At 47.1% G+C, this 27,338-nt stretch overlaps 1 protein-coding gene across 3 annotated transcripts in view; it reads right to left on the bottom strand.

Annotated features, from left to right (window-relative positions):
* Positions 1-27,338, bottom strand: part of LOC147121856 (tRNA-splicing endonuclease subunit Sen15-like) — a 144,474-nt gene that overhangs the window by 104,169 nt on the left and 12,967 nt on the right. For 2 of the 3 annotated variants that reach the window (XM_085982362.1, XM_085982360.1), the window contains exon 3: positions 906-1,041. In XM_085982362.1, coding sequence (XP_085838488.1) covers positions 906-1,041 — 136 coding nt within the window. Of the gene's footprint in view, positions 1-905; positions 1,042-27,338 lie in introns of those variants that run through there. The other variant, XM_085982361.1, reaches the window with a different exon arrangement.

Below are 27,338 nucleotides of genomic sequence, written 5' to 3'. Positions count from 1 at the left end.
CAAAACTTCAGTACTGTACCTGTCCCAACTGGCCATTGCACACGTGATCCATGACTGAATGTCACCAAGCTCTTTGACTGTGACGAGTAGCACAGCCAAGCCAAATACTGCCTTCACTTGACACCTGCAAGTGTGAAATTTCCAACAATTCAACGGATAGCAATCAGGAGCAGCAACCCCAGCTGATTTCCTCCTCACCCCGCTCTAGCCCAGGGAGGGGAACACGGGGGCCGATTGTAGCACTTTCACCAGCGGACGAGGGCTCAAACCTGGGGCTTTCTTGATCTGTGAGGCTCATGAACACACCAAAATGTGCATTCACTAACTCAACCATCAGGGAAGCTGCTGTTAGCTCTGATTTTGACTATTTTCAGCTATTAGTCCCTCACTCTTTCATTATTCCTTTGATAATGTGCTGACAGTACAGCAGTTTCATATCTGAACACCACAAACCCCGCCCCCACCCCCCCCCCCCGTCTCTGCACCTGCTTAATATCTGTTACATCTCCAGCTTTTTCCAGTTCTGATGAAGGGTCCCAGACCTGAAACATTAACTCTGTTTCTCTCTCCACGGATGCTGCCTGGCCTGCTGAGTATTTCCAGCATTTTCTGTTGTTATTTCAGATTTCCAGCATCCGCAGTATTTTGCAATTATAAGGAAAACTGATGTTTTGCCAGATATACAAGAAACCCACAAACTTTTGTACTGTACACCAAAACTCAAATTAGTAAGTAAGTGCGGAGCTGTATTCTGCTTACTTTGCATAAATGTTCTGCATGTATATAATTATACAAATATCAAAACACACAGTAATCTGGAATGGTTCTCCCCCCCCCCCCACCCCATCTCCATCAAATTCACAGGGAAATGCACGAATAGCCCTGTCTTCAGAGCAAGCCCTCACCTTTCGTGACTCAGTGACATATGAACAGGCACTGGCACCACCACTTCCACTTCCTCCTGCTCTCCTGGACAACCCTGTAGATAGACCAACTGAAGCTCTTCTGATCCTTTGTACGTCACATCCTTCCAGTTCCTGGCTTCAAAAGCACAAGAAACTAGTTAGCTTAAAAACAAAAACAGGAATCACCTGTTCCTCACAATAAAACCTTTTAATAAAGGGAAATACAAAAACAATAATGTTCTACTTTTTGCATATGATGCCAGCATCAAAGCCAGCTGCAAGATAAAGCTCCCTCTAATCTGCTTTAACATTGAGCCTCAAGTCCAGCCTTGAAAAAGCTCAATTTTACTTTAGCACTTATATCATTTCCATTTCAAACATCAGCCACACTGCATCCCCAAAGGAGAACATCAGTTTAGTGCAAATTATGGACAGTTTTGTGCTCACCAAAGATTGCATTATCAGAAGGAGGGAATATCTGTCAGGGGTGAATTCAGAAACCCAATCATTAAGAGGTAGATGGCTACAAAATTTAAGGTTTAAAATGCAAATTCAAAAGCCAACTTAATGCAATACTAAAATGTTACATGTTTAACAAAGCTCATTTCAAAACTCAACTTGTTATTTAATGCAGGTGCTCAGTACAACAGAGTTCACCCATTGCCAAATCAAGATATTCATAGAGGAACAGGAGCAGGCCATTCAGCCCGAGACCTTGCTCCACCATTCAACTAGATCAGGGCTGATCAGTACATCAATTCCATTTACACTCCTTAGCTCCATATCCCTTGATACCCTTACCTTACAAAAATCGATCGATTTCAGTCTTGAAAGCTTCAATTGACCCAGCATTCACAGCTTTTGGGGGAGAGAATTCCAGATTTCTACTACCCTTGTGTGTGAAAAAGTGCTTCCTGATTTCTCTCCTAAATGGCCTGGCTCTAATTTTGAGATCATGCCCCCTCGTTCTTGATTCCCCCCTCCCCCCCCAACCAGAGGAAATCGTTTCTCTGTATCTACAGGACTGGGAACTAAATATTCCTGGATACAAGGGCCCTGATTTTCTGGCTGCCGTCAGGTGGCTTTTCATACGGCCGGGGGCCGAAAATCGGCGAAAAAGCGGGTCGGGACCCCCCCGCCTGATTCCCCGCCCCTTCCGACTTTCGGACTGCCGTTTCCACGCGCCCCGCTTCAGTCCCAGCCGCCGCTGGCGGGACTGGTCGTCGGAGCACTAACAAGCAATTATCTGCTTGTTGAAGTGGATTTTCCCGTGCCGTTGCGACTTTGGGGCTTTCCCCACCTGAAACCCGCCTGCGGGGAACCCTGCTGCTGAGAGCTGGCATGAAAACAGCTGGCTTGCTTGCTTGCAGCAGCAGGTCGCTGAGGGCTGAAGAGATTTAAATAGGCAGCATTTGCAGGCTGCAGGACCTTGCTGATCAAGGCTTGGGGGAACTTTTTGAAGCCTTAGGAGCAGCTGCAGAAAGTTGGAGCCTCACACACTTCTCCAGTGTGAGCTCCTGGGAAGCCCCTCTCACCACCCTAACTCAGCGCCCCCTCAACGGAGGCATCTGCCAGAAGCATGGGAGGCCTTTGGGACGTTCCCTTCCTGGCATTAGAGGATCTCCAACAGCAGAGGCAGCAGCAGCAGAACCAGGAACAGCAGGATGAGCACCAGGAGCACCAGGCTGCTGCTCACTCACCTGAAGCTGCACAGGCCAGAAGGGGCCAGCGCTTGGAAGTGGCTTGAGAGCACCTTGCTGCGCTTTAGGGGGCCAGTGGGACCCGTTTCTGCACTGGCAGTCCTACTCAGGACTTCCATGAACATCTGGTTTCTCTGTTCAACAGATGGCCAACGCTCCTCAAGAGATGTCATTCTCTTATGAGCACTCACCATGTTTTCCGTACCCTGGCGAGTTATCTCCTGCATGGAGGTTGCCAACCTTTCCTTGGTGATGCGTTCATGCGCCAATGACTCCACAAAGGCTCTGCTCATGGTCGCTATGGACTCCTCCATTTGCTCAGCACTCGCAGCGACCCTGGAGACAAAACCTGCCAGAGACTCCTGCATCTGTGCATGGAGATCCATAATAATAATCATAATAATCAACTTTATTGTCATTGTTAGTGCACAAGTGCAGTATAACGAAATGTAGGCTTGCGGCTCCAGAGAGTGTACATTTAGATTAAGACATTTAAACATTCAACATTCATTTGGCTTGTAATACATTAACATAAACATAACCATAATAAAGTGCATTGGCAGATGTGCAGGCTTTAGAGTTTATTTGTGGAGTTCAGTAGGATGACAGCCCTGGGAAAGAAGCTGTTCCTAAATCTGGTCGTTCGGGTGCGAATGCATCTGTAGCGTCTCCCAGATGGCAGGAGGGCGAACAGACTGTGGCTGGGGTGGGTAGGGTCTTTGATGATGGTCCGTGACCTCCGTAAACAGCGTTTCTGGTATATATGCTCTATGGTCGGTAGCCGGGTGCCGGTAATGCGTTGGGCAGTTTTGACTACCCGCTGCAGGGCTTTCCGGTCATAGTAGCTACAGCTGCCATACCATACTGTGATACAGTTCGCCAGGATGCTCTCTATTGTGCAGCGGTAAAAGTTAGAGAGGATCAGGGGTGACAGGTTACATCCCTTCAGCCTCCTTAGGAAATATAGGCGCTGCTGGGCCTTCTTCACCAGAGAGGAAGTATTGAGGGACCAGGAGAGGTCTTCCGTGATGTTCCATCACCTCTTCTCTTGCGGATGGACCCAAAGGCAGAGGGTCGTCATGCAGCACAGCTGAGCTGAGATGGCAGAGTCCTGCACCCTCCGACGAGGACTCTCCACTGCTGTCCCTGTCTCCAGAATCTGCTGAGGCTCACTTGTGAGCTGTGAAACACCAGGTGACAACACTACTCTATGTCCCGAAGGTCCCCCCGAGGTGTGAGTGTCTGTGCTGGTGCTGGGTGCGCTTACTTCTGCTGACGCTGCGCCCTCAGAGGTTGGAGCTTCCTCTGAGGAGTCTGGCTGCACAGCCTCTTCCTCCTCCACAGTGAGGACGGGGGCTCTGGATGGTACTGTGGGGGAGTAAAGGAAGGAGATAGAGATGTAATGCCAAGGTTCTTCTGGTGACTCCCAGCGAGTTGGCATCTGCTGACACCTGCATCCATGCAGCATTGGTCTCAGTGGGAGGCCTCTTCCTCCCTGACCTAGAGAAGAGGACCTCCCTGTGGGCCCTAACCCCATCCAATAATGCCTGCAGTGAAGCCTCGTCGAATTTGAAGGCAGCTCGGCCTCTGCCGCTGGCAGCAGCTGGTGCAGGCTCCTCTGCCATTGTGCAAGAGTGGTTGAGAAGCCTGCAGAGGTGGAGAAGCTTGCTGGACACTTTGAAAGCACCACGAATGATGACATCATAGTGTGGGGATTTCTGACTCGAATTGGACAATTAGCAAGGCTTCCCACATGCTGGGAACTAATTGGCCACTTGAGGGAAAATTGCGTGGAGCTGGCTGACACTTTTTTATGTGTGTCAGAAACCCCACATTTGGGGAAATCCGACCATTCCCCACACAAGCCGAAAATCGGGGCCAAGGTGTTCAGGAAAGATAGGGAAGGAACAAAAATGAGGTGGGGTGGGAGTATTGATTAAGGAGAATATTACAATGCTGGAGAGAGAGGATGTCCTGGAGGGGTCAAGGACAGAATCTACTTGGTTAGAGTTAAGAAACAACAGAGGTGCCATTACACTGCTAGGTGTATTCTATAGGCCACCAACTAGTGAGAAGGATATAGAGGAGCAGATTTGCAGGGAAATTATAGAGAGGTGCAAGAACTATAGAGTAGTGATAATGGGGGACTTCAACTATCCTAATATAGACTGGGATAGTAATAGTGTAAAGGGCAAAGAGGGGGAAGAATTTCTGAAGTGTGTTCAGGAGAACTTTCTTGATCAGTACGTTTACGGCCCAAAGAGGAAGGAGGCATTGCTGGATCTGGTCCTGGGGAATGAAGTGGGTCAAATGGAGCAAGTGTCAGTAGGGGAACATTTAGGGAACAGTGATCATAGTACCATACGGTTTAGATTTGCTATGGAAAAGTACAGGGTGCAATCTAGAGTAAAAATACTTAATTGGAGAAAGGCCAATTTCAGTGGGTTGAGAATGGATCTGGCCCGGGTAAATTGGAATCAAAGATTGGCAGGCAAAACTGTAATCAAACAATGGGCTGCCTTTAAAGAGGAGATGGTTCGGGTACAGTCGAGGTACATTCCCACAAGGGGGAAAGTCGGGCAACCAAAGTCAGAACTCCCTGGATGACAAAAGAAATAGAGAGTAAGATGAAGCAGAAAAAGGGGGGCGTCAGGTTGCGAATACAAGTGAGAACCAGGCTGAATATAAAAAGTTCAGAGGGGAAATTAAAAAGGAAATAAGAGAGGCAGAGAGTAGGAGAATAAATTGGCAGCTAACATAAAATGGAATCCAAAAGTCTTCCACAGGCATATAAATAGTAAATGGGTAGCAAGAGTAGGGGTGGGGCCGATTAGGGACCAAAATGGAGACCTACACATGGAGGCAAAGGGCATGGCTGAGGTACTAAATGAGTACTTTGCATCTGTCTTTACAAGATGCTGCCAAAGTCACAGTGAAAGAGGAGTTAGTTGAGATACTGGATGGGATAAAAATTGATAAAAAGGAGGTACTAGGAAGGCTGGCTGTATTAAAGTAGATAAGTCATCAGGACCAGATGGGATACATCCCAAGATACTGAGGGAAATAAAAATGGAAATTGCGGCAGTACTGGCCATAAACTTCCAATCCTCCTTAGATACGGGGGGTGGTAAGAACATAAGAAATAGGAGCAGGTGTAGGCCAATTGGCCCCTCGAGCCTGCTCCGCCATTCAATAAGATCATGGCTGATCTGATCCTAACCGCCAATCCACTATGACAGGACTATCTCCTGAATCTAACAGAATTAGACACACGAAACAGGAGCAGGATCAGGCTACACGGCCCCTGGGCCCGCTCCGCTACCCACAGGGCCATGACCGATCCGCACCTAAACTCATGTCCAAATTCCTGCCCGCTCCCCGTAACCCTTAATTCCCTTTTCTTCTAGGAAACTGTCTATTTCTGTTTTAAATTTATGTAATGATGTAGCTTCGACAGCTTTTTGGGGCAGCATATTCCATGGACCTACCACCCTCTGAATGAAGTAGTTCCTCCTCATCTCAGTTTTGAAAGAGCAGCCCCTTATTCTAAGACTATGCCCCCTAGTTCTAGTTTCACCCATCATCTGGAACATCCTCCCCGCATCCACCCGATCCAACCCCTTCACAATCTTATATGTTTCAATAAGATCGCCTCTCATTCTTCTGAACTCCAATGAGTAGAGTCCCAATCTACTCAACCTCTCCTCATATGTCCATCCCCTCATCCCCGGGATTAACCGAGTGAACCTTCTTTGTACTGACTCGAGAGCAAGTATGTCTTTTCTTAAGTATGGACACCAAAACTGTATGCAGTATTCCAGGTGCGGTCTCACCAATACCTTATACAACTGAAGCAATACCTCCCTATTTTTATATTCTATCCCCCTAGCAATGAAAGCCAACATTCCATTGGCCTTCTTAATCACTTGCTGCACCTGCATACTAACCTTTTGAGTTTCGTGCACCAGGACCCCCAGATCCCTTTGTACTTCAGTACTTTCCAGTTTCTTGCCATTAAGATTATAACTTGCTCTACGATTTTTCCTGCCAAAGTGCATAACCTCACACTTTCCAGTATTGTATTCCATCTGCCAAGTCTCTGCCCACTTACTTAGCCTGTCTATGTCCCCTTGCAGGTTTTTTATGTCCTCCTCTCTCACTACTTTCCCTCCCATCTTAGTATCATCTGCAAACTTTGATATGTTACACTCGGTCCCCTCCTCCAAATCGTTAATATAGATTGTAAAGAGTTGGGGACCCAGCACTGACCCCTGCGGAACACCACTGGTTACTGATTGCCAGTCTGATAGTGAACCATTTATCCCAACTCTCTGGCTTCTGTTAGATAGCCAATCCGCTATCCATGCCAGAATATTACCCCCAATCCCGTGACTTTTTATCTTAAGCAATAATCTTTTGTGTGGCACCTTGTCAAATGCCTTTTGGAAGTCTAAATACACTACGTCCACTGGTTCAACTTTATCCACCCTGTATGTTACTTCCTCAAAGAACTCCAGTAAATTTGTCAAACATGACTTCCCCTTCATAAAACCATGCTGACTTTGTCTTATTAAACTGTGATTATCCAAATGTCCTGTTACTGTCTCCTTAATAATGGACTCCAAAATTTTACCTGCCAGAGGACTGGAGCATTGCAAAAGTTACACCCTTTTTCAAAAAAGGGTGCAAGGATAAACTCAGGCCAGTCAGTTTAACCTCGGTAGTAGGAAAGCTTTCAGAAATGATAATCCGGGACAAAATTAACAGTCACTTGAACAAGTGTGGATTAATTAAGGAAAGCCAGCATGGATTTGTTAAAGGCAAATCGTGTTTAACTAACTTGATTGAGCTTTTTGATGAGGTAACAGAGAGGGTTGATGAGGGTAATGCGGTTGACGTGGTGTACATAATAGGCTTGCCAGCAAAGTTGAAGTCCGTGGAATAAAAGGGACAGTGGCAGCATGGATACTGTAGTGTACGTACCTTGAAGAAGGAACTATATTCTGCAGCCCCTGTATATTGCAGTACCAGTAGTGACCACCCCTGTATATAAGCCTGTGCAGTAACTTTGTATAGTAGTTCCAGTTTTGTCTCCATTCAGTAAACACCTGTTATAACCAACTTCTGCAGTCCGTGTCTCAATTACACACGGACGTTACATTGGCGATGAACAGATCCGAACTTACCTACAGTTCTGCACTACCTCACGGGGATCCATCCCTGAAGCGAAGTTGTTAGAGGTCGAGGCCAGAAGGAAGAAATCCAAAAAGAAAAAAAAACAAACAGAAGAAACGGGCGTCGACCGTGGGCAACTGCCCTCTGATTCATCGAATTCGAAGATTTGCAGGAGAGGCTGTCGAGAGCTGGGCTTGGTTCTCCAGTCTATGGTGTTCCAGCTAATCGGGCTGGTGGCAGGTAGTACACTGATCCTTCCTGGGCTGCGGCGGGCTACAGCTCGATCGGGTGGCTTTTCAACGGGGCCGATCAGCGTTGTCGGGAAGTGGAGAGAGAGAGAGAGGGTGGAGCACACAGGGCGCGGCCGGTGCTACGAAGCCGGGCAGCGTACAGACCCGAGAAGAGGGAGGAAAGTGTCCCATAGGGTCTGCTCTGACGACGGGAACAGTAATTAAAATAAAAGAAGTTAGAAGCGCAGAAAGCCGCGAGGAGCTGCAGTTTGCCACGGGGACCGCGGAGAGCGGCGTTGCCAGCAGCGCGGGGGGAAGTGCGCGAAGACCACAGGGCGTCTCCATCAAGGCATAAAAACGCCAGCAACAGCGCTGGCAGCAGCGGAAAAGACAGAAAGCGCGGGAGGCGCCATCTTAATCCAGCGGGGAAGAAGGCAAAGCGCAGGAGGCACCATTTTGTTCAATCGGGGAAGAAGGCAAAGCGCGGGAGGCGCCATCTTAGATTTCCAAGATGCCGAAGACTGGCAATATCACTGCCTTCGATAATGCAATAGAAGACTGGACCACGTATGTGGAAAGAGTCGAAGTATATTGCAAGGCAAATGAAGTAGCCGATGAGAAAAAGGCATCGGTACTACTAAACTTAATGGGCGCAAGAACGTACGGCCTATTGCGGAACCTGATCACTCCAGTCAAACCGATGGAGAAGAGTTTTAACAAAATTGTTGATATCCTACAGGAACACCTAAATCCTACACCGCTGCTGATAGCAGAAAGATTTAAATTCCACAAGAGAAATCAGCATAAAGATGAGAGCAATGCTGATTACCTTACGGAACTACGCAAGCTATCAAAGCACTGCCAGTTCGGAGCAGGACTGGCAGATACCCTACGGGACAAATTTGTCTGTGGACTCCTGAGTGAAGGAACCCAGAAGAGGTTACTCTCAGAGAAAGAGCTGACGCTAGATAAGGCTTTCAGCGTGGCAGTATCGTACGAAGTAGCAGCAAGGGGAGCTGCCGAAATACAGCAAAAGCCACAGGATTACGGCACCCATGAAATGACACGGGGATTTGAAAAATGTTATCGCTGCGGCACAACAACCCATGACCAGAAGGACTGCTGGTCTAAGGACAAAACATGCAGGCAATGCGGAAAGATGGGACACATTGCACGAGTTTGCAGGTCCGGGAAGAAGACTGACAACAAAAAGACTACTAAGGAAAAGTACAGGAAAGTACAAAAGATGACGGACAGTAGTTCCGAAGACCAGAAGAGCGATAGTGAATCCGGGAACAAGAGACTAAGTTGTCTCAAACTACACAACGTAATCACAAAAGAGGATCACCAAACCATTTGGGTCACCCTCACGATAGCAGGGTCCCAAGTCAAAATGGAATTGGATACAGGATCAGCCCTGACCGTCATGAATCGACGAGGCTACGAGCGGCTATTCTCACACATACCCTTGAAAGACACATCCATTGTCTTGAAGACATATACGGGGCAGAAAGTATACCCCAGAGGGAAAATAAGGCTGCCTGTCGAATACAACAGCAAGGAAATACAGAAATTATATCTGTACATCCTGCAAGATGGTGGACCACCGTTATTGGGACGTGAATGGATCAGAAAGATAAGTTTAGACTGGCACTCCATTCAGGCACTGACTGTGGCTGGTAAAAAGGATGACGACGTCACACCTGGACGATTGTCAAAAATCTTGGCTAATGCTAAAGAAGTGTTTCAACAAGAACTGGGAACTCTTAAAGGCGTAGCCGCCTCGATAAAAATAGAAGAGAATGCAATTCCCAAGTTTTTCAAAGCAAGACCGGTACCGTATGCAATTCGCCCAGCCGTCAAGGCAGAGCTGGAGAATCTGGAGAATGCAGGCATGTTAACTAAGGTAGACTGGAGCGAGTGGGCGACACCCATCGTTCCGGTCATGAAGAAAACGTTAAACAATAAGTCTGAGGAGCCAAGGAAGGTTCGCATCTGTGGGGACTTCAAGGTGACTGTGAACCCAGTCCTTCACACAGTACAGTATCCTCTTCCGAGGATAGAAGATATTTTCGCCTCACTATCTGGAGGGAAACGTTTTACCAAAATTGACCTAGCGCAAGCATATTTGCAGATGGAGGTTGAAGAATCCTCTAGGAAATATCTCACGATAAAACACTCACAAAGGTCTTTACCAGTATAATCGACTGGTATTCGGAGTTGCATCAGCTCCGGCTATATGGCAAAGAGCGATGGAACAAGTCCTGCAAGGGATTCCGGGGACTCAGTGTTACTTGGACGACATCCTAGTGACAGGTGAAAATGACAGTGAACACCTTGCCAACCTAGAGCAGGTGCTCACTAGACTAAGAGAACATGGGCTACGAGCCAATCGCCCCAAGTGCGAGTTTTTTAAGAAACAAATATCGTATTGTGGCCACGTGATTGATGAAGAGGGGTTACATAAGTCCCCTGACAAAATTGAAGCGGTAGTTAAGGCTCCAGCACCTGAAAATGTGTCGCAACTGAGGTCATTCCTCGGATTGGTGAATTACTACCATAAGTTTTTGCCGAATTTGTCCACAATTCTGCACCCACTGAACGCCCTGCTACAAACTGGAGTAGCATGGAAATGGAGCGATGAATGCAAGCGGGCCTTTCAGAAGTGTAAAGGCCTGATCACTTCAAGAGAAGTATTGGCTCACTACAACCCATCACTACCGATAAGACTGGCGTGTGATGCGTCTCCCTACGGCGTTGGAGCGGTACTGTCACATAAATCCCTTGATGGTTCAGAGAGGCCGATAGCTTTTGCGTCACGCTCGTTAACTGCAGCCGAGCGTAACTACGCCCAGATTGACAGAGAGGCCCTCAGCCTGGTGTGGGGGGGTGAAGAAGTTCAATCACTGCCTGCACGGACAGAAATTTACTCTACTGACTGATCATCAACCTGTTGTCTCCATTTTCAACCCTAAGAAGGGCGTCCCGATAGTGACAGCACAACGGCTACAGAGGTGGTCCCTTTTCCTAGGGGCACACCAACATGACATCGAGTACAAAGGAACTAAACAGCATGGGAATGCTGATGGATTGTCGCGCCTACCGTTGCCGACGGTGGAAGAAGCACCTGCAGTGGATCCTGTGGAGATATTCCACTCGACCATAGTCGAATGTCTACCTGTGACGAATGCAAACATAGAAAAGGAAACACGAAATGACCCGACACTCTCCAGGGTCTATGATTTAACGGTGAAGGGATGGCCAGCACATGGCGAACCACTGTTGCCAGCATTCTCGCCGAGAAGAGAACAGCAGTCAGTGTGCCGAGGAACCTTGATGTGTGGATCCAGAGTAGTAATTCCACCCAAATTGAAGGATAGAGTGCTCAATGAGCTTCATGAGGGTCATCTGGGAGGGGTAAAAATGAAGAACTTAGCCAGAGCGTTTGTGTGGTGGCCGGGAATCGATAGAGAAATCGAAGAGATGACCAAGAGCTGTACAGGATGCCAGAAGGTCCAAAACGCCCCACCACAAGCCCCTCTACATCCATGGGAGTGGCCCTCATCTCCATGGCAAAGGGTACACATTGATTTTGCTGGTCCATTTATGGACTCGATGTTTTTAATTGCGGTGGATGCACAAAGTGGCCAGAGGTAATAAAAATGTCCTCAACCACCACAGAAAAAACTATCACAGTCTTACGAACCATATTCACCAGAAATGGGCTGCCTGAACAGATTTGCTCCAACAATGGACCACAGTTTGTGTCTGAAGAGTTCCGGAGGTTCTTAAAGAACAATGGTGTTAAGCACTACACATCCGCCCCATATCATCCAGCCACCAATGGATTGGCTGAGAGGTTCGTTCAAACATTCAAGAAGGCTATCAAGGCAATGTGTAATGAAGACATACCCCTACAACACAAGGTGGATAACTTCTTGTTTGCCTACCGGAATGCGACACATGCGGTTACCAACCAAACTCCAGCCATGATGTTCTTCATTCGAAGACTAAGATGCCGCTTGGATTTGGTTAAGCCAAACATCAGAAGAGATGTGGAGAACAGGCAGTTTCAGAATATGAATAATAATAATAATCTTTATTGTCATTGTTAGTGCACAAGTGCAGTACAACGAAATGTAGGCTTGCGGCTCCCGAGAGAAAGGCCAACCAGGAGTTTCAAGATAGGTCAACCAGTTTTGGCCCGGGACTACCGCACAGAGAAATGGCAGCCAGGAACGATTTGCACACGGCAAGGACCTCTAATGTATACCGTGGACGTTGGAGAGAGCATTGTAAGACGCCATGCTGACCAGATTCTAGAGTCACTGGAAAACGTCAAATCTACACCACGATCCTATACACCTGGTGATGAAACCGAAGTACCAATTGCATCTACCTCAGAATCGGTGATATTGGAAGCAGACGAACCAAACAACGAAGTTGATCCCGAATCAACTTTGCCAGAAGAACCTGATACCCCAAAGAGGCGTTATCCGGACAGAATCAGGAAGCCTCCTCAAAGACTGAATTTATAATTGATTAACTTCAGCTAATGTATATAGCAACTGTAATTGTAAATATGTTATTTAATTATTAATCGAATGTTATGTACTGTTTAGCTAAAAGGGGAGGGATTGTAGTGTATGTACCTTGAAGAAGGAACTATATTCTGCAGCCCCTGTATACTGCAGTACCAGTAGTGACCACCCCTGTATATAAGCCTGTGTAGTAACTTTGTATAGTAGTTCCAGTTTTGTCTCCATTCAGTAAACACCTGTTATAACCAACTTCTGCAGTCCGTGTCTCAATTACACACGGACGTTACAGATACGAAATTGGCTAAGTGACAGGAAACAGAGCGTGGTGGTGAACGGTTGTTTATTGGAGTGGAGGAAGGTACACGGTGGTATTCCCCAGGGGTTGGTACTAGGACCACTGCTTTTCTTGGTATATATTGACTTGGACTTGGGTGTATAGGGAACAATTTCAAAATTTGTCGATGACACAAAACTAGGAAGTATAGTGAACAGTGAGGAGGATAGTGATAGACTTCAAGAGGACATAGACAGGCTGGTGGAATGGGTGGACAGGTGGCAGATTAAATTTAACACAGAAAAGTGCTAAGCGTTACGTTTTGTAGGAAGAACGAGGAGAGACAATATAAAGTAAAGGGTACAATTCTTAAGGGGGTGCATGAACAGAGAGACCGGGGGTTATTTGTGCACAAATCGTTGAAGGTGGCAGGGCAGGTTGAGAAAGGCATACGGGATCCTGGGCTTCATAAATAGAGGCATAGAGTACAAAAACAAGGAAGTTATGATGAACCTTTAAAAACACTGGTTCGGCCTCAACTGGAGTATTGTGTCCAATTCTGGGCACTGCACATTAGGAAGGATGTGAAGGCCTTAGAGGGTGCAGAAAAGATTTACAAAAATGGTTCCAGGGATGAGCAACTTCAGCTATGTGGATAGACTGGAGAAGCTGGCGTTGTTCTCCTTAGAGCAGAGAAGGTTGAGAGGAGACTTGATAGAGGTGTTCAAAATCATGAGGGGTCTAGACAGAGTAGATAGAGAGAAACTGTTCCCATTGGCGGAAGGGTCGAGAACCAGAGGACACAGATTTAAGGTGATTGGCAGAAGAACCAAAGGCGACATGAGGAAAATCTTTTTTACACAGCGAGCGATTAGGATCTGGAATGCACTGCCTGAAAGGGAGGTGGAGGCAGATTCAATCGTGGCTTTCAAAAGGGAATTAGATAAGTACCTGAAGGAAAAAAATTTGCAGGGCTACAGGAAAGGGCAGGGGAGTGGGACTAGCTGAACTGCTCTTGCAGAGAGCTGGCACAGGCTCGACGGGCCAATTGGCCTCCTTCTGTGCTGTAACCATTCTATGGTTTTTTTCAAATCCTTTTAACATTTGAAACATCTCGATCAGATCACTCAACCTTTGAAAGTCAACGGCATACAAGCCAAGTTTATGCAGCCTGTCCGCATAATTAATCTCTCTATCATTCTGGTGAATCTGCACTGTACCCCGCCACAGTCAATATATCCTTCCCGAGGTGCGGTACCCAAAACTGAATGCAGTACTCAAGATTGTGTCTAACCAAGTCTCTATATAAGCAGCCAGATTTGGTGCTTTATTTTTCTGTTGTGTTGTAAATAACTTTTAAATGCACCTCTGTTAGTAGAACCAAATACAATGTCGTTTTGGATCTCCTACTTTCAGGATTTATTAAGTAATTTGATTATGAGTGGGCTAAAAGGGGAATATTTTGATGCTGCACCATTACAAAACCCGCAACAAATGCATGGGATCATTTGCACTTTGGAGTTTCTGGCGTTTCCGGTTACAGCTCTTTCTGTAACGTCAGTAGGATCGCACAGCAAGCAATACTAAAATGTAAAAACAGCAAATTCATAACAGCCATTATGAACCTATAGCTGTGAGCATTATCGCGTGGTATTAAGGCCTTCTATTCTAGCATGCTGCGTCACCCTGGGCAAACATGGCCCTTGCTACGCTAAAACCCAAGATAAACACACATCTTTTCAATTCCCATTCGATTTCAATGTTACGTTCAAACATTTTTCATGAAGGTTACACTGGTTAGGAAAATGGACAATTTCAGCACTCTGCAATGAGCATTCAAGATCTAGCAGATTCTAACGCGCAAGAACAGAAAGATTGTGATGTCATAAAAATTACATCAAACACACAAGAGACAATAACGTAGCTGTCAGAATGCTTTTTTTGTCATTCAGAATGTGCAGTGTTAAATGCTTTCTGCTTCCAACAATACTGAAGAATGTCACACAACTGTGATCTCTGGAGCCCTGTTGTTTCAGCCTAATAGTAGTGAGGAGACAGCACTGCAAATTATTCAAAAACAATTCAGCATTAAAAGCAATTCTTTTCAAAGAGTCATTTGCTAATTGTTCCTGAATTGCTTGAGCTATTACCAAGAGGTTCTGTGCAACAGGCGACTGACATTGTTAACAATAAAATGCCAACATGTGTTGCGATGACCAGGACTCAATTAGAAAGAATAAAGCTGCATCTCCTTTCCCCCCCACCCAAGCTAAACTGAACACCTTAAGGGATCATCATGGGTGCAATTTCTCCCTCGATGGAATGGGGAAGCAAACAGAAAATAACTGCGCCGTGTTTCCAACAAAGGAGCAGAGATGGATGGTTATAACAGCACAACAGATATTTGCTGTATGCCTCTGCGACTGATCATCACAATATGTTTACAGATGAGGGAGGCCATTCGGCCCATCTATATTCATCCTTCCCTAACTGTCCTACGCTTCCCCCATTCTTGCATCTAGGTGTTTCTTGAATGATTCTAGAGTTTTCATCTCCAGCACTCTGCCCAAAAGTCCATTCAGAGTATTGATCACTCTCTGTGTGAAGAACTTCCCGATATCAGTTCCTAAAGTTGGAATCCTTGGCCTACTCCCACTGCTTATTTTGAAATAGTCTAGATTAACAGTATTATACACCTCCATAAAATTACCTCTCTCATGCCTCCTTTGCAGGCTGAAAAGCCCAGTCTTCCCTCAAGAAAAAGACTTGCATTTATACACCAGTCACAACCTCAGGGCGTCCCAAAGTGCTTTACAGCCAATGAAGTACTTTTGTAGTGTAGTCACTATTGTAATGTAGGAAACGTGGCACCCAATTTGCGCACAGCAAAGTCCCAAAAGCATTGAAGTAAATGACCAGGTAATCTGTTTTAGTGATGTTGGTTGAGGGATAAATATTGAGCAGGACACTGGGAGAACTCTCCTGCTTTTCTTCGAACAGTGCCGTGGGATCTTTTACGCCCACCTAAGGGGGAAGACGGGGCCTCGGTTCAACGTCTCATTCGAAAGACAGCACCTCCGACAGTGCAGCACTCCCTCAAAAGCTGCACAAAAGTCAGACCTTGGAAAGTAAGGAAAAGCCTCGTGGCTGTTCTCTGTGCTGCCTCCAGTGTTTGGATGTCTCCCCAGAACGGGGCAACAGTATTCGAGGCAAGATCTGACAGAAGCGCTGTACAGTTTGACCACGACTTCCTCTCACTCTACTGTTTAGACTCGATAGTTCAACATTCTACTGACTCTGCTGACTGCTGATATCCATTGGTTGGATAGGTTGAGCTTTGAGTCTACCAGGACTCCTCGGTCTCTTTCAACCTGATCAGTTCAAGCAATCTTCAGCACAGAATTTAAGAAGTACATTATACATTTTGTACTCGCATGTTAAATGCACTGATGCGGTTCAGTGTAACTGGCTTCAAAAAAAGTGAGGCATACAAGGCAATCCCTGGTGAATGGCTCTTTCATACTGACCAGCATTTGCATTTAAACCCAGCAGTTTCAATCTGCAAAACTCAGCAGGGAAAGATTCAAGACAAACAGATCACATCTGACTTTCACAGAAATGCTACCGTTTGGATACCTGATGCGCTCCAAAAGTGCTGCTGCGCTGTGTAACTGTATTCCATCCGCACTGAAAATGCTGAGTTATCGTAAAACAATTTCTGAGCTCTATGGAGTAACCTTTCAACAGGCGATACTTAAAAAATTGTGTGTTTCATTTTCAAATGCACCACTGTGTAAAATACATTCTACACGCAACACATGTCGGCAATTAGGGAATACTTTTACACCTGTTATTCCCTACACTGTTAGCTTAAATGTTAAAAATGTTGTTTCTTTGTTTAATCTCGTCTGCCTCCCACCGATGGTTTAGTTGGAACAGGACCAAACACGCCAGCAAGGTCCCAGTTTCCATCCTAGTTCTATGATCAGTAACCCAATCTCAGCAGGGCATTATTAGGGGTGTTACAATTGGCCTCAGTCTAAAACTTGGTAGTGGGAGTGGGGGGAAATTCAGCCAGGGTAACTCAGATGAAATCGCTTTGTCTCTGTCCTCTCCTGTTTTTGGTCACCCCTCCTAATATCTCCTGTGGCTCAGCGTCCATTTATTTCTGACTGCACCTCAGTGAAGCATGTTCTGATGTTTTTCTATGTTTAAAGCTACCACACAAATGCAAGTTGTTGTCGTTGTAAAAGGTGTGAATTATAAACCAAATTTTATATGCGGTGTATGTGCCTTTAAGAGCAATTGTAGTGTATGTGCCTTTAAGAGCCCCAGGTGTGCGTAATGCCGGTAATTGCCACTTGGGCTATATAAGCCTGTGTATTGTGTATATCCTTTAGAACCCCCCCCCAGACTTGCTTAGTAAATACCTATGAACCAACTCCTGTCTTCAGTGTCTTTATCTACACACGGACACTACAGTGGCGACGAAGTGGAAACGGACTTACCTGCAATTCGGCAGCACCTCAAGGACATCGATTCCTCCAGCGTCCAGAAGACTCAAGGAAGTAAGAGAAACTGTGGTTTCACCAGCTGGCCAAGCTGGTGGCAGGTACTGCGCTAATCCTTCCTGGGCGTCAGGCTGGGGCTCCAGCGGCGGGCTCTACAGCTGAGACAGGCAGCGAAATTGGAGGCAAGCAATAACGGACTGGGAGGGTGCACTCGGGAGACGGCCGGCGTGGCAAGCAGGTCAGCGTTCAGACCTCCGTCGGGAACGAGTCTCCAACAGTAAACTTAAAAAAAAAACATAAAGAGAACGGGAACCGCAGTAAACAGCGTTGTTATCAGCAGCAGCGGCGGGAAAGCGCGGGAAGCGCCATATCTTGCTACGGAAAAAAAAAAAGCGCGGGAAGCACCATATCTTTTTTGAAATGCCTAAGTCTCGCAATATTGATGCTTTTGATAGCGAAACAGAGCCTAACTTTGGCAATATTGATGTTTTTGATAACAAGATAGAGGATTGGACCACATATGTAGAAAGAGTGGAGGTGTTTTGCACCGCAAATGGAATAGAAGATGAAAAAAAAGCTTCAGTGCTTCTGGATCTAATGGGCGCAAAAACATACAAGCTGTTACGCAACTTAATCACTCCAGCCGAACCGATGGACAAGAATTTTGATGAGATTGTTGATACCCTACACTGCCAATTCGAGGCAGGACTGGCAGATTCTCTGCAAGACAAATTCATCTGCGATCCCCTAAGTGTAGAAACACAAAAAAAGGTATCTTCTGGAAAAGATTTAACACTGGACAAGGATTTCAGTGCAATAGGAGCTGCAAAGATACAGCAAAGGCCACAGGATTTCGGCACCCATGAAATGACACGGGGTTTCGAGAGATGTTATCGCTGCGGCAGATCCAACCATGACCAGAGGGATTGCTGGTTCAAAGAAAAAGCATGCAGGCGATGCGGAAAGATGGGACACATTCCACGTGTATGCCGATCTGAAAATAAAAAATCCACTAACGGGAAAAGAATCAATAATGAAAAGCACAGAAAGGTACAAATGATGACGGACAGTAGCTCCAAAGACCAGAAGAGCGATAGCGACTCCGGGAACAAGAGACTAAGCTCTCTCAAATTACATAATGTAATTGCCAATGAAGATTACCAGACCATTTGGGTTACCCTCACAATAGCAGGGTCCCCAGTTAAAATGGAGCTAGATACAGGATCGGCTCTAACCGTAATAAATCGACGAGATTACGAGAGGCTATTTTCGCATATACCTCTAAAAGACACATCCATTATCTTAAAAACATATACGGGGCAGAAAGTATACCCCAAAGGAAAAATAAGGGTGCCTGTGGTATACAACGGCAAAGAAATACAAAAGTTGCATTTATACATTCTACAAGATGGTGGTCCACCGTTGTTGGGACGTGAATGGATAAGGAAGATACGTTTAGACTGGCACTCCATTCAGGCACTGACGGTGACCAATAAGGAAAAAAACAATGATGACATCATACCTGAACGATTAAAAGACATCTTGGCCAACGCCAAAGAAGTGTTTCAAGAGAAACTAGGAACCTTGAAAGGCATCACCGCCTCAATAAAAGTGGACGATACAGCAATTCCAAAATTTTTTAAGGCAAGACCGGTGCCATACGCAATACGTCCGGCAGTCGAGGCAGAGCTGGAGAATTTGGAAAAGGCAGGCGTATTATCCAAAATAGATTGGAGCGAATGGGCAACACCCATCGTTCCAGTCATGAAAAAAGCATTGAAAAATAACTCTGAGGAACAGAGAAAAATTCGCATCTGTGGGGACTTTAAGGTGACTGTAAACCCGGTCCTTCACACGGTACAGTATCCTCTTCCAAGGATAGAAGATATTTTCGCCTCACTATCCGGAGGGAAACGTTTCACAAAAATTGACTTGGCACAGGCATATCTACAGATGGAGGTTGAGGAGACCTCTAAAAAGTATCTCACAATAAACACACACAAAGGCCTGTACCAGTACAATCGACTGGTTTTTGGAGTAGCATCAGCTCCAGCTATCTGGCAAAGAGCTATGGAGCAAGTCCTGCAAGGGATTCCGGGGACTCAATGCTACCTAGACGACATCCTTATAACAGGAGAAAACGACAACGAGCACCTTGCCAATTTGGAGCAGGTGCTCACTAGGCTGAAAGAACGGGGCCTACGAGCAAATCGCCCCAAGTGCGAATTTTTCCAAAATCAGATATCATATTGTGGCCACATAATTAATAAGGAAGGGTTGCATAAGTCACCTGAAAAAATTGAAGCAGTTATAAAAGCCCCAGCACCTGAAAATGTTTCACAATTAAGGTCATTCCTGGGATTAATAAATTACTATCATAAATTTTTACCGAACTTATCAACTATTCTACACCCTCTTAATGATCTTCTACAGACAGGAGTGATTTGGAAATGGAACGAAGACTGTAAACGTGCCTTTCATAAATGTAAAGACTTAATCACATCCGAGAAAGTTTTGGCTCATTACAACCCATCACTACCAATCAGACTGGCGTGCGATGCATCCCCTTACGGCATAGGAGCAGTATTATCCCATAAATTCCCTGATGGCTCAGAACGGCCGATAGCTTTTGCGTCACGCTCATTAAACTCAGCTGAGCATAACTATGCCCAAATAGACAGGGAAGCACTCAGCCTGGTATGGGGAGTGAAGAAATTCAACCATTACCTACACGGACAAAAATTTACCTTGCTGACTGACCATCAACCCCTCATCTCCATATTCAACCCTAAAAAAGGTGTTCCCATTATGACAGCACAAAGATTACAGAGGTGGTCCCTTTTTCTAGGGGCACACCAATACAACATTGAATACAAAGGGTCAAAACAGCATGGGAATGCTGACGGTTTATCGCGCCTACCGTTGCCAACGATAGAAGAGGCACCTACAGTAGACCCAGTAGAGATATTCCACTCTACCATAGTGGAATGTCTACCGGTGACAAATTCTGCCATTGAAAGGGAGACAAGAAATGACCCTACTCTCTCACGGGTCTACGATTTAACAGTGAAGGGATGGCCAGCACATGGCGAACCACTGTTGCCAGCATTCTCGCAAAGAAGAGAACAACTGTCAGTGTGCCGAGGAACCTTAATGTGTGGATCCAGAGTGGTGATTCCACCCAAACTCCAGGATAAAGTACTAAAGGAGCTTCACGAGGGGCATCTGGGTGGAGTGAAAATGAAGAACCTAGCTAGGGTGTTTGTATGGTGGCCAGGTATCGATGGAGACATCGAAGACATGACCAAGAGCTGCCTAGGATGCCAGAAGGTCCAAAATGCTCCGCCACAGGCCCCTCTACATCCATGGGAGTGGCCCTCATCTCCCTGGCAAAGGGTGCACATCGACTTTGCTGGTCCATTTATGGACTCAATGTTCTTAATCGCAGTTGATGCACACTCCAAGTGGCCGGAGGTAATAAAGATGTCCTCCACCACCACGGAAAAAACCATCACAGTATTAAGGACCATATTTGCCAGGAATGATCTGCCGGAACAGATATGTTCTGATAATGGACCGCAATTTGTGTCCGAAGAATTCAGAAAGTTCTTAAAGAACAATGGGGTAAAGCACTACACGTCCGCCCCATACCATCCCGCCACCAATGGATTGGCTGAAAGGTTTGTCCAGACCTTCAAGAAGGCCATAAAGGCCATGGGTAATGAAGACATAAAACTTCAGCACAAGGTGGATAACTTCTTATTTGCATATAGGAATGCAACACACATGGTTCCCAACCAAACTCCCGCCATGATGTTCTACAATAGAAACCTAAGATGCCGGCTGGATTTGGTCAAGCCCAACATCCGAAGGGACGTAGAGAACCGGCAGTTTCAGGGCATGAATGAAAGGCCAACTAGGGCCTTCCAGATAGGCCAACCGGTTTTGGCCCGGGACTACCGTACCGAGAAATGGCAGCCTGGAACTGTCTGCACACGACTAGGACCACTGATGTATACCGTGGACATTGGAGAAAGCATAATAAGGCGCCATGCTGACCAAATCATCAAGCCATCCGAAAAGGGACAACCGACACCACCACTCTATATACATCTAACGATGAAGTAGAGATACCCATATCTACCTCCGATCCGGTGATACTGGAACCCGATGAACCCGACACTGGCATTCAAGCCGAATCAGCATTGCCAGAAGAACCTACTACACCACCAGAATCTACTACACCCCCGAGGCGTTATCCGGACCGAGTCAGGAAGCCTCCTGAGAGACTAACTTATAATTAATTAATACAGCAATGTATATTATTTTGCATATAACATGTAATTAATAATTACTTAAAAATATGATGTACTGGTTAACTAAAAGGGGAGGAATTGTGGTGTATGTGCCTTTAAGAGCCCCAGGTGTGCATAATGCCGGTAATTGCCACTTGGGCTATATAAGCCTGTGTATTGTGTATATCCTTTAGAACCCCCCCCCAGACTTGCTTAGTAAATACCTATGAACCAACTCCTGTCTTCAGTGTCTTTATCTACACACGGACACTACATTATAGTACAAGTAATTGTCAACATGAACACTGCCCTTTAATTGTTTTCATTACCCGTACTTCTCCTTAGGATTAAAAAAAAAGTTTGTTTCCCTTTTTAAAACATTTCATGTTAACTGCAGTTAGGCATACAAGGCAATCCCTGGTGAATGGCTCTTTCATACTGACCAGCATTTGCATTTAAGCCCAGCAGTTTCAATCTGCAAAACTCAGCAGGGAAAGGTTCAAGACAAACAGATCACATCTGACTTTCACAGAAATGCTACCATTTGGATACCTGATGCACTCCAAAAGTGCACCCTCCAGCCACTCAAAAGGTCAGATACAGCGACAGCTATAACAATGAATACTCCACCACAGAACATATAAACTAATGCAAAGAGCTGATTTAATAAAAAACAGATGTGCATTAATTTGAAGTTACAATATTCGCTTTTACTGTGAACACCGCTTGACAGTACTATTCCTTTAAAGAAGAGCTTTTGGTAGACAAGGTGTGAAATAATCGAAACAGTTACAACTTAACGTTCCAGGTGCGTAGCTCCATGCAACAGGAAGATATACAGTATTGGGAATTCAGGATTGGAGGTCAGTGTACCCAATTCACGGCTTGCACAATTTTCTGTGCATTGAACTGAATAGCCCCGAACCCCCTCCCTGTCACTTGCCACTTCAATTCCCCATCTCACTGCCATTATGACCTCTCTGTATTTGGCTTTCTACACTATTCCAATGAAGCTCAACGCAAGCTCCAGGAACTGCGCGCTTATCTTTCCATTTGCAACCCTCTAATCTTAATATTGACGAATAACTTCTGGTCTTTGTTGTGTATGTACCTTTAAGAGAATAACTGGTCTCAGACTGCAGTACCGGCAGTGACCACCCCTGTATAAAAGGCGCTATTGAGCCTCTGTGTTTTTAGTTTCACTATTGACTTCCACCAGTAAAGACTTACTTTGTTCACTCCTGCTGTCCGTGTCTCAATTATTCACGGACGTAACACTGGCGACGAGTAAGAAACGAACTTACCTGCAACTCGGCAGCACCTCAGACGACGTTATTGAAGGTCGAAGCCAGAAGAAAGAAAAAATAAATAAAATCCAAAGAAACTCGAGAAACGGGCGTCGACCGTGGGCAACCGCCCTCCAAATCGTCGGATTGGAAACTTGCAGGAGAGACTGTCCAGAGCCAGGCTTGGTTCCTCGGTCTGTGGTTTCCCAGCTAATCGGGCTGGTGGCAGTTAGTGCACTGATCCTTCCTGGGCTGCGGCGGGCTGAAGCTCGATCGGGTGGCTTTTCAACGGGGCCGGGCAGCGAGTCGGGAAGCAAAGAGAGAGAGAGAGAGGGTGGAGCACACAGGGCGCGGCCGGTGCTTCGGAGCCGGGCAGCGTTCGGACCTAAGAAGAGGGAGGGGAGTGTCCCAGAGGGTCCGCTCCACGACGGGAAAATAATAAAAGAAAAAAAAATCAATATTAAACGCGCAAGAAACCGTGGAAAGCAGCGCTAACAACAGCGGGGAAGAAGGCAAAGCGCGGGAGGCGCCATTTTGTTAAATTGGGGAAGAAGGCAAAGCGCGGGAGGCGCCATTTTAGATTTGCAAGATGCCGAAGACTGGCTGTATCACTGCTTTTGATAATACAATAGAGGACTGGACCACGTATGTGGAAAGAGTCGAGGTATATTTCGAGGCAAACGAAATAGCCGAGGGGAAAAAGGCATCGATATTGCTAAACTTAATGGGCGCTAGAATGTACGGCCTATTGCGGGACCTGATTACTCCAGCCAAACCGAAGGCGAATAGTTTTAACGAAATTGTTGCTGTCCTACAGGAACACTTAAACCCTGCACCGCTGTTGATAGCAGAAATATTTAAATTCCACAGGAGAACTCAGCACAAAGATGAGAGCAATGCTGAGTATCTTACGGAACTACGCAAGCTATCAAAGCACTGCCAGTTCAGAGCAGGACTGGCAGATACCCTACGGGACAAATTTGTCTGTGGACTCCTGAGTGAAGGAACACAGAAGAAGTTACTCTCAGAGAAAGAGCTGACGCTAGATAAGGCTCTCAGCGTGGCAGTATCGTATGAAGCAGCAGCCAGGGGAGCTGCAGAAATTCAACAAAAACCACAGGAATACGGCACCCACGAAATGACACGGGGATTTGCAAAATGTTATCGCTGCGGCAGAACTAACCATGACCAGAAGGACTGCTGGTCCAAAGACAAAATATGCAGGCAATGCGGGAAGATGGGACACATTGCACGAGTTTGCAGGTCTGGGAAGAAGACCAGCGACAACAAAAAGGCTACTAAGGAACCGAACAAGAAAGTACAAAAGATGACGGACAGTAGTTCCGAAGACCAGATGAGCGACAGTGAATCCGGGAACAGGAGACTAAGCTGTCTCAAACTTCACAATGTAATCGCAAAAGAGGATCACCAAACCATTTGGGTCACCCTCACGATAGCAGGGTCCCAAGTTAAAATGGAATTGGATACAGGATCAGCGCTAACCGTCATGAATCGACGAGACTACGAGCGGCTATTTTCACATTGATATGCCTATCAATTAGTCCAATAAAAGGCGACGAGTTAAGAACGTAACTGAAGGTTTTTATTGGCTAAATAACAGAGCCCACCCTCGTGGGTGATCCGATCCAACAGGGAGGAATACTAGCCAGTCAGCTACCTTTATACCTGGGCAGGTAATGGGCGGAGTCGGAGGTGGTCAGCCGAGGTATAACAGTGCGACAAGAGGCGACCTCGTGTAGTGATGTGACAGTGAGAACAGTGAGAACAATATACAGTGATAACTATAACAGTGGTTTACCACATTCACCCCTTGTTTAGATTAGAGTCCGGCGGGGTGAAGTGTATTACCAGCTCTGGTATGTCAGTCTGTCCGGAGGCTTCGTTAGCCTCTCCGATCGTCGCAGCGGCGGTGTTACATTATCCGGTGTTAAAGCTGGTGTCTGCGTAGTCGGCAAAGGCTCGTGGGGTTCCGGCATGCCGTCTACCTCGGCTGGACTCGGGGGGTTGGGAGGGGGGGGTGAGGGTGCGAGGTCTCGTAAGGAGACAGTGTCCTCCCGTCCGTCTGGGTAAGCCACATAGGCGTACTGGGGGTTGGCGTGCAGGAGGTTCACCTTCTCGACCAGGGGGTCCGTTTTATGGGCCCTCACGTGCTTTCGCAGCAAGACGGGTCCCGGAGAGGTCAGCCAGGTTGGTAGGGTGGTTCCCGTAGTCGACTTCCTGGGGAAGACAAACATTCGGGCATGGGGGGTGGTGTTAATGGCAGTGCAAAGTAGTGACCGGATGGAGTGCAGCGCAATCGGGAGGACCTCTTGCCAGCGGGAGGTTGGGAGGTCCTTAGACTTTAAGGCTAAGAGGGTGGCCTTCCATACCGTCGCGTTCTCTCTTTCCACCTGGCCGTTCCCTCGGGGGTTGTAGCTGGTGGTCCTGCTTGCTGCAATACCCCTCTCCAATAGGAACTGACGGAGTTCCTCGCTCATGAAGGAGGCGCCCCGGTCACTATGTATATAGTTCGGGAACCCGAACAAGGCGAAGAGTTTGTTCAGGCATTTAATGACCGTGTTACTGGTCATGTCTGGGCAGGGGAAGGCAAAGGGGAAACGGGAGTACTCATCAACGATGTTGAGGAAGTACACATTACGGTCGGATGACGGTAGGGGCCCCTTGAAGTCGATGCTCAGACGCTCGAAGGGGCGGGTGGCCTTGATCAGGCTTGCTCTGTCCGGCTTATAGAAGTGCGGTTTGCACTCAGCACAGATCTGGCAGTTCCTGGTCATGGTCCTGACCTCCTCGATGGAGTATGGCAGGTTGCGGGCCTTAATGAAATGGTAGAGTCTGGTGACTCCGGGGTGGCAGAGGTCATTGTGGAGGGTCTGAAGTCTATCACTTTGCGCGCTGGCGCATGTAATGCGTGAAAGAGCATCAGGGGGGTCGTTCAGTTTACCGGGCCGGTACAAGATCTCATAATCATAGGTGGAAAGCTCGATTCTCCACCTCAAGATTTTGTCGTTCTTGATCTTGCCCCTCAGCTTGTTATTAAACATGAAGGCAACCGAGCGTTGGTCGGTGAGGAGGGTAAATCGTTTGCCTGCCAAGTAGTGCCTCCAGCGCCGTACTGCCTCCACAATTGCCTGGGCTTCCTTCTCGACCGACGAGTGTCGGGTCTCGGGGCCCTGTAGGGTCCTTGAGAAGAAGGCTACCGGCCTACCCTCCTGGTTAAGGGTAGCGGCTAGGGCGAAGTCGGATGCATCGCTCTCCACTTGGAAGGGGATTGACTCATCCACTGCGTGCATTGTGGCCTTGGCTATGTCTCCCTTAATGAGGGAGAAGGCCGCGCACGCCTCTTCCGTGAGGGGGAAGGATGTGGTTTTCAGGAGGGGTCTGGCTTTGTCCGCATAATTGGGTACCCATTGGGCATAGTAGGCGAAAAGCCCCAGGGTTCTCCTAAGTGCTTTTGGACAGTGGGGGAGGGGTAGCTCCATGAGGGGGCGCATTCTTTCGGGGTCGGGGCCGATGACTCCGTTCTCTACTACACAGCCAAGGATGGCAAGGCGCGCTGTGTTAAACACGCATTTCTCCTTATTGTAGGTGAGGTTCAGCCGTTGGGCCGTACGGAGGAATTTCTCCAGATTCACGTCATGGTCCTGCCGGTTGCGGCCGCAGATGGTGACGTTATCTAGGTAGGGGAATGTGGCCTGCAGTCCGTTCTGGTCAACCATCCGGTCCATCTCCCTTTGGAAGACCGAGACCCCGTTGGTGACACCGAAGGGGACCCTAAGGAAGTGGTATAGGCGCCCATTCGCCTCGAAGGCGGTGTACTGGCGGTCCTCGGGGTGGATAGGGAGTTGGTGGTAGGCCGACTTAAGGTCGATGGTCGAGAATACGCGGTATTGTGCAATCTGATTGACCATGTCAGATATGCGGGGAAGGGGGTATGCGTCCAGCTGGGTGTATCTGTTTATGGTCTGGCTGTAGTCGATGACCAGGCGATTTTTATCGCCGGTCTTAACGACCACGACCTGGGCACGCCAGGGGCTGTTGCTCCCCTCGATGATGCCCTCCTTCAGGAGACGCTGCACCTCAGAGCTAATGAAAGCTCTGTCCCCAGCGCTGTACCGCCTGCTCTTGGTAGCGACGGGTTTGCAGTCGGGGGTGAGGTTAGCGAACAGGGAAGGTGGCGGCACCTTGAGGGTGGATAGGCTGCAGGTGTTACGCGGTGGGCGGTTTAACCTTCGCTGGTTGTCGACTGTGAGTGGGGGGAGGGGTCCACCGTATGCTAGGGTTACACTTTGGAGGTGGGATTGGAAGTCCAGCCCTAGTAGGACGGCAGCGCAGAGCTGGGGGAGGACGAGGAGTTTAAAGTTTTTATACTCTGTACCCTTAACCGACAAGGTCACAGCACA

This window comes from Somniosus microcephalus, chromosome 3, assembly GCF_052327205.1.
Source record: "Somniosus microcephalus isolate GS21.2 chromosome 3, FLI_Smic_1.0, whole genome shotgun sequence".
NCBI lineage: Eukaryota > Metazoa > Chordata > Chondrichthyes > Squaliformes > Somniosidae > Somniosus > Somniosus microcephalus.
This window is presented reverse-complemented; position numbering and strand designations above follow the sequence as displayed.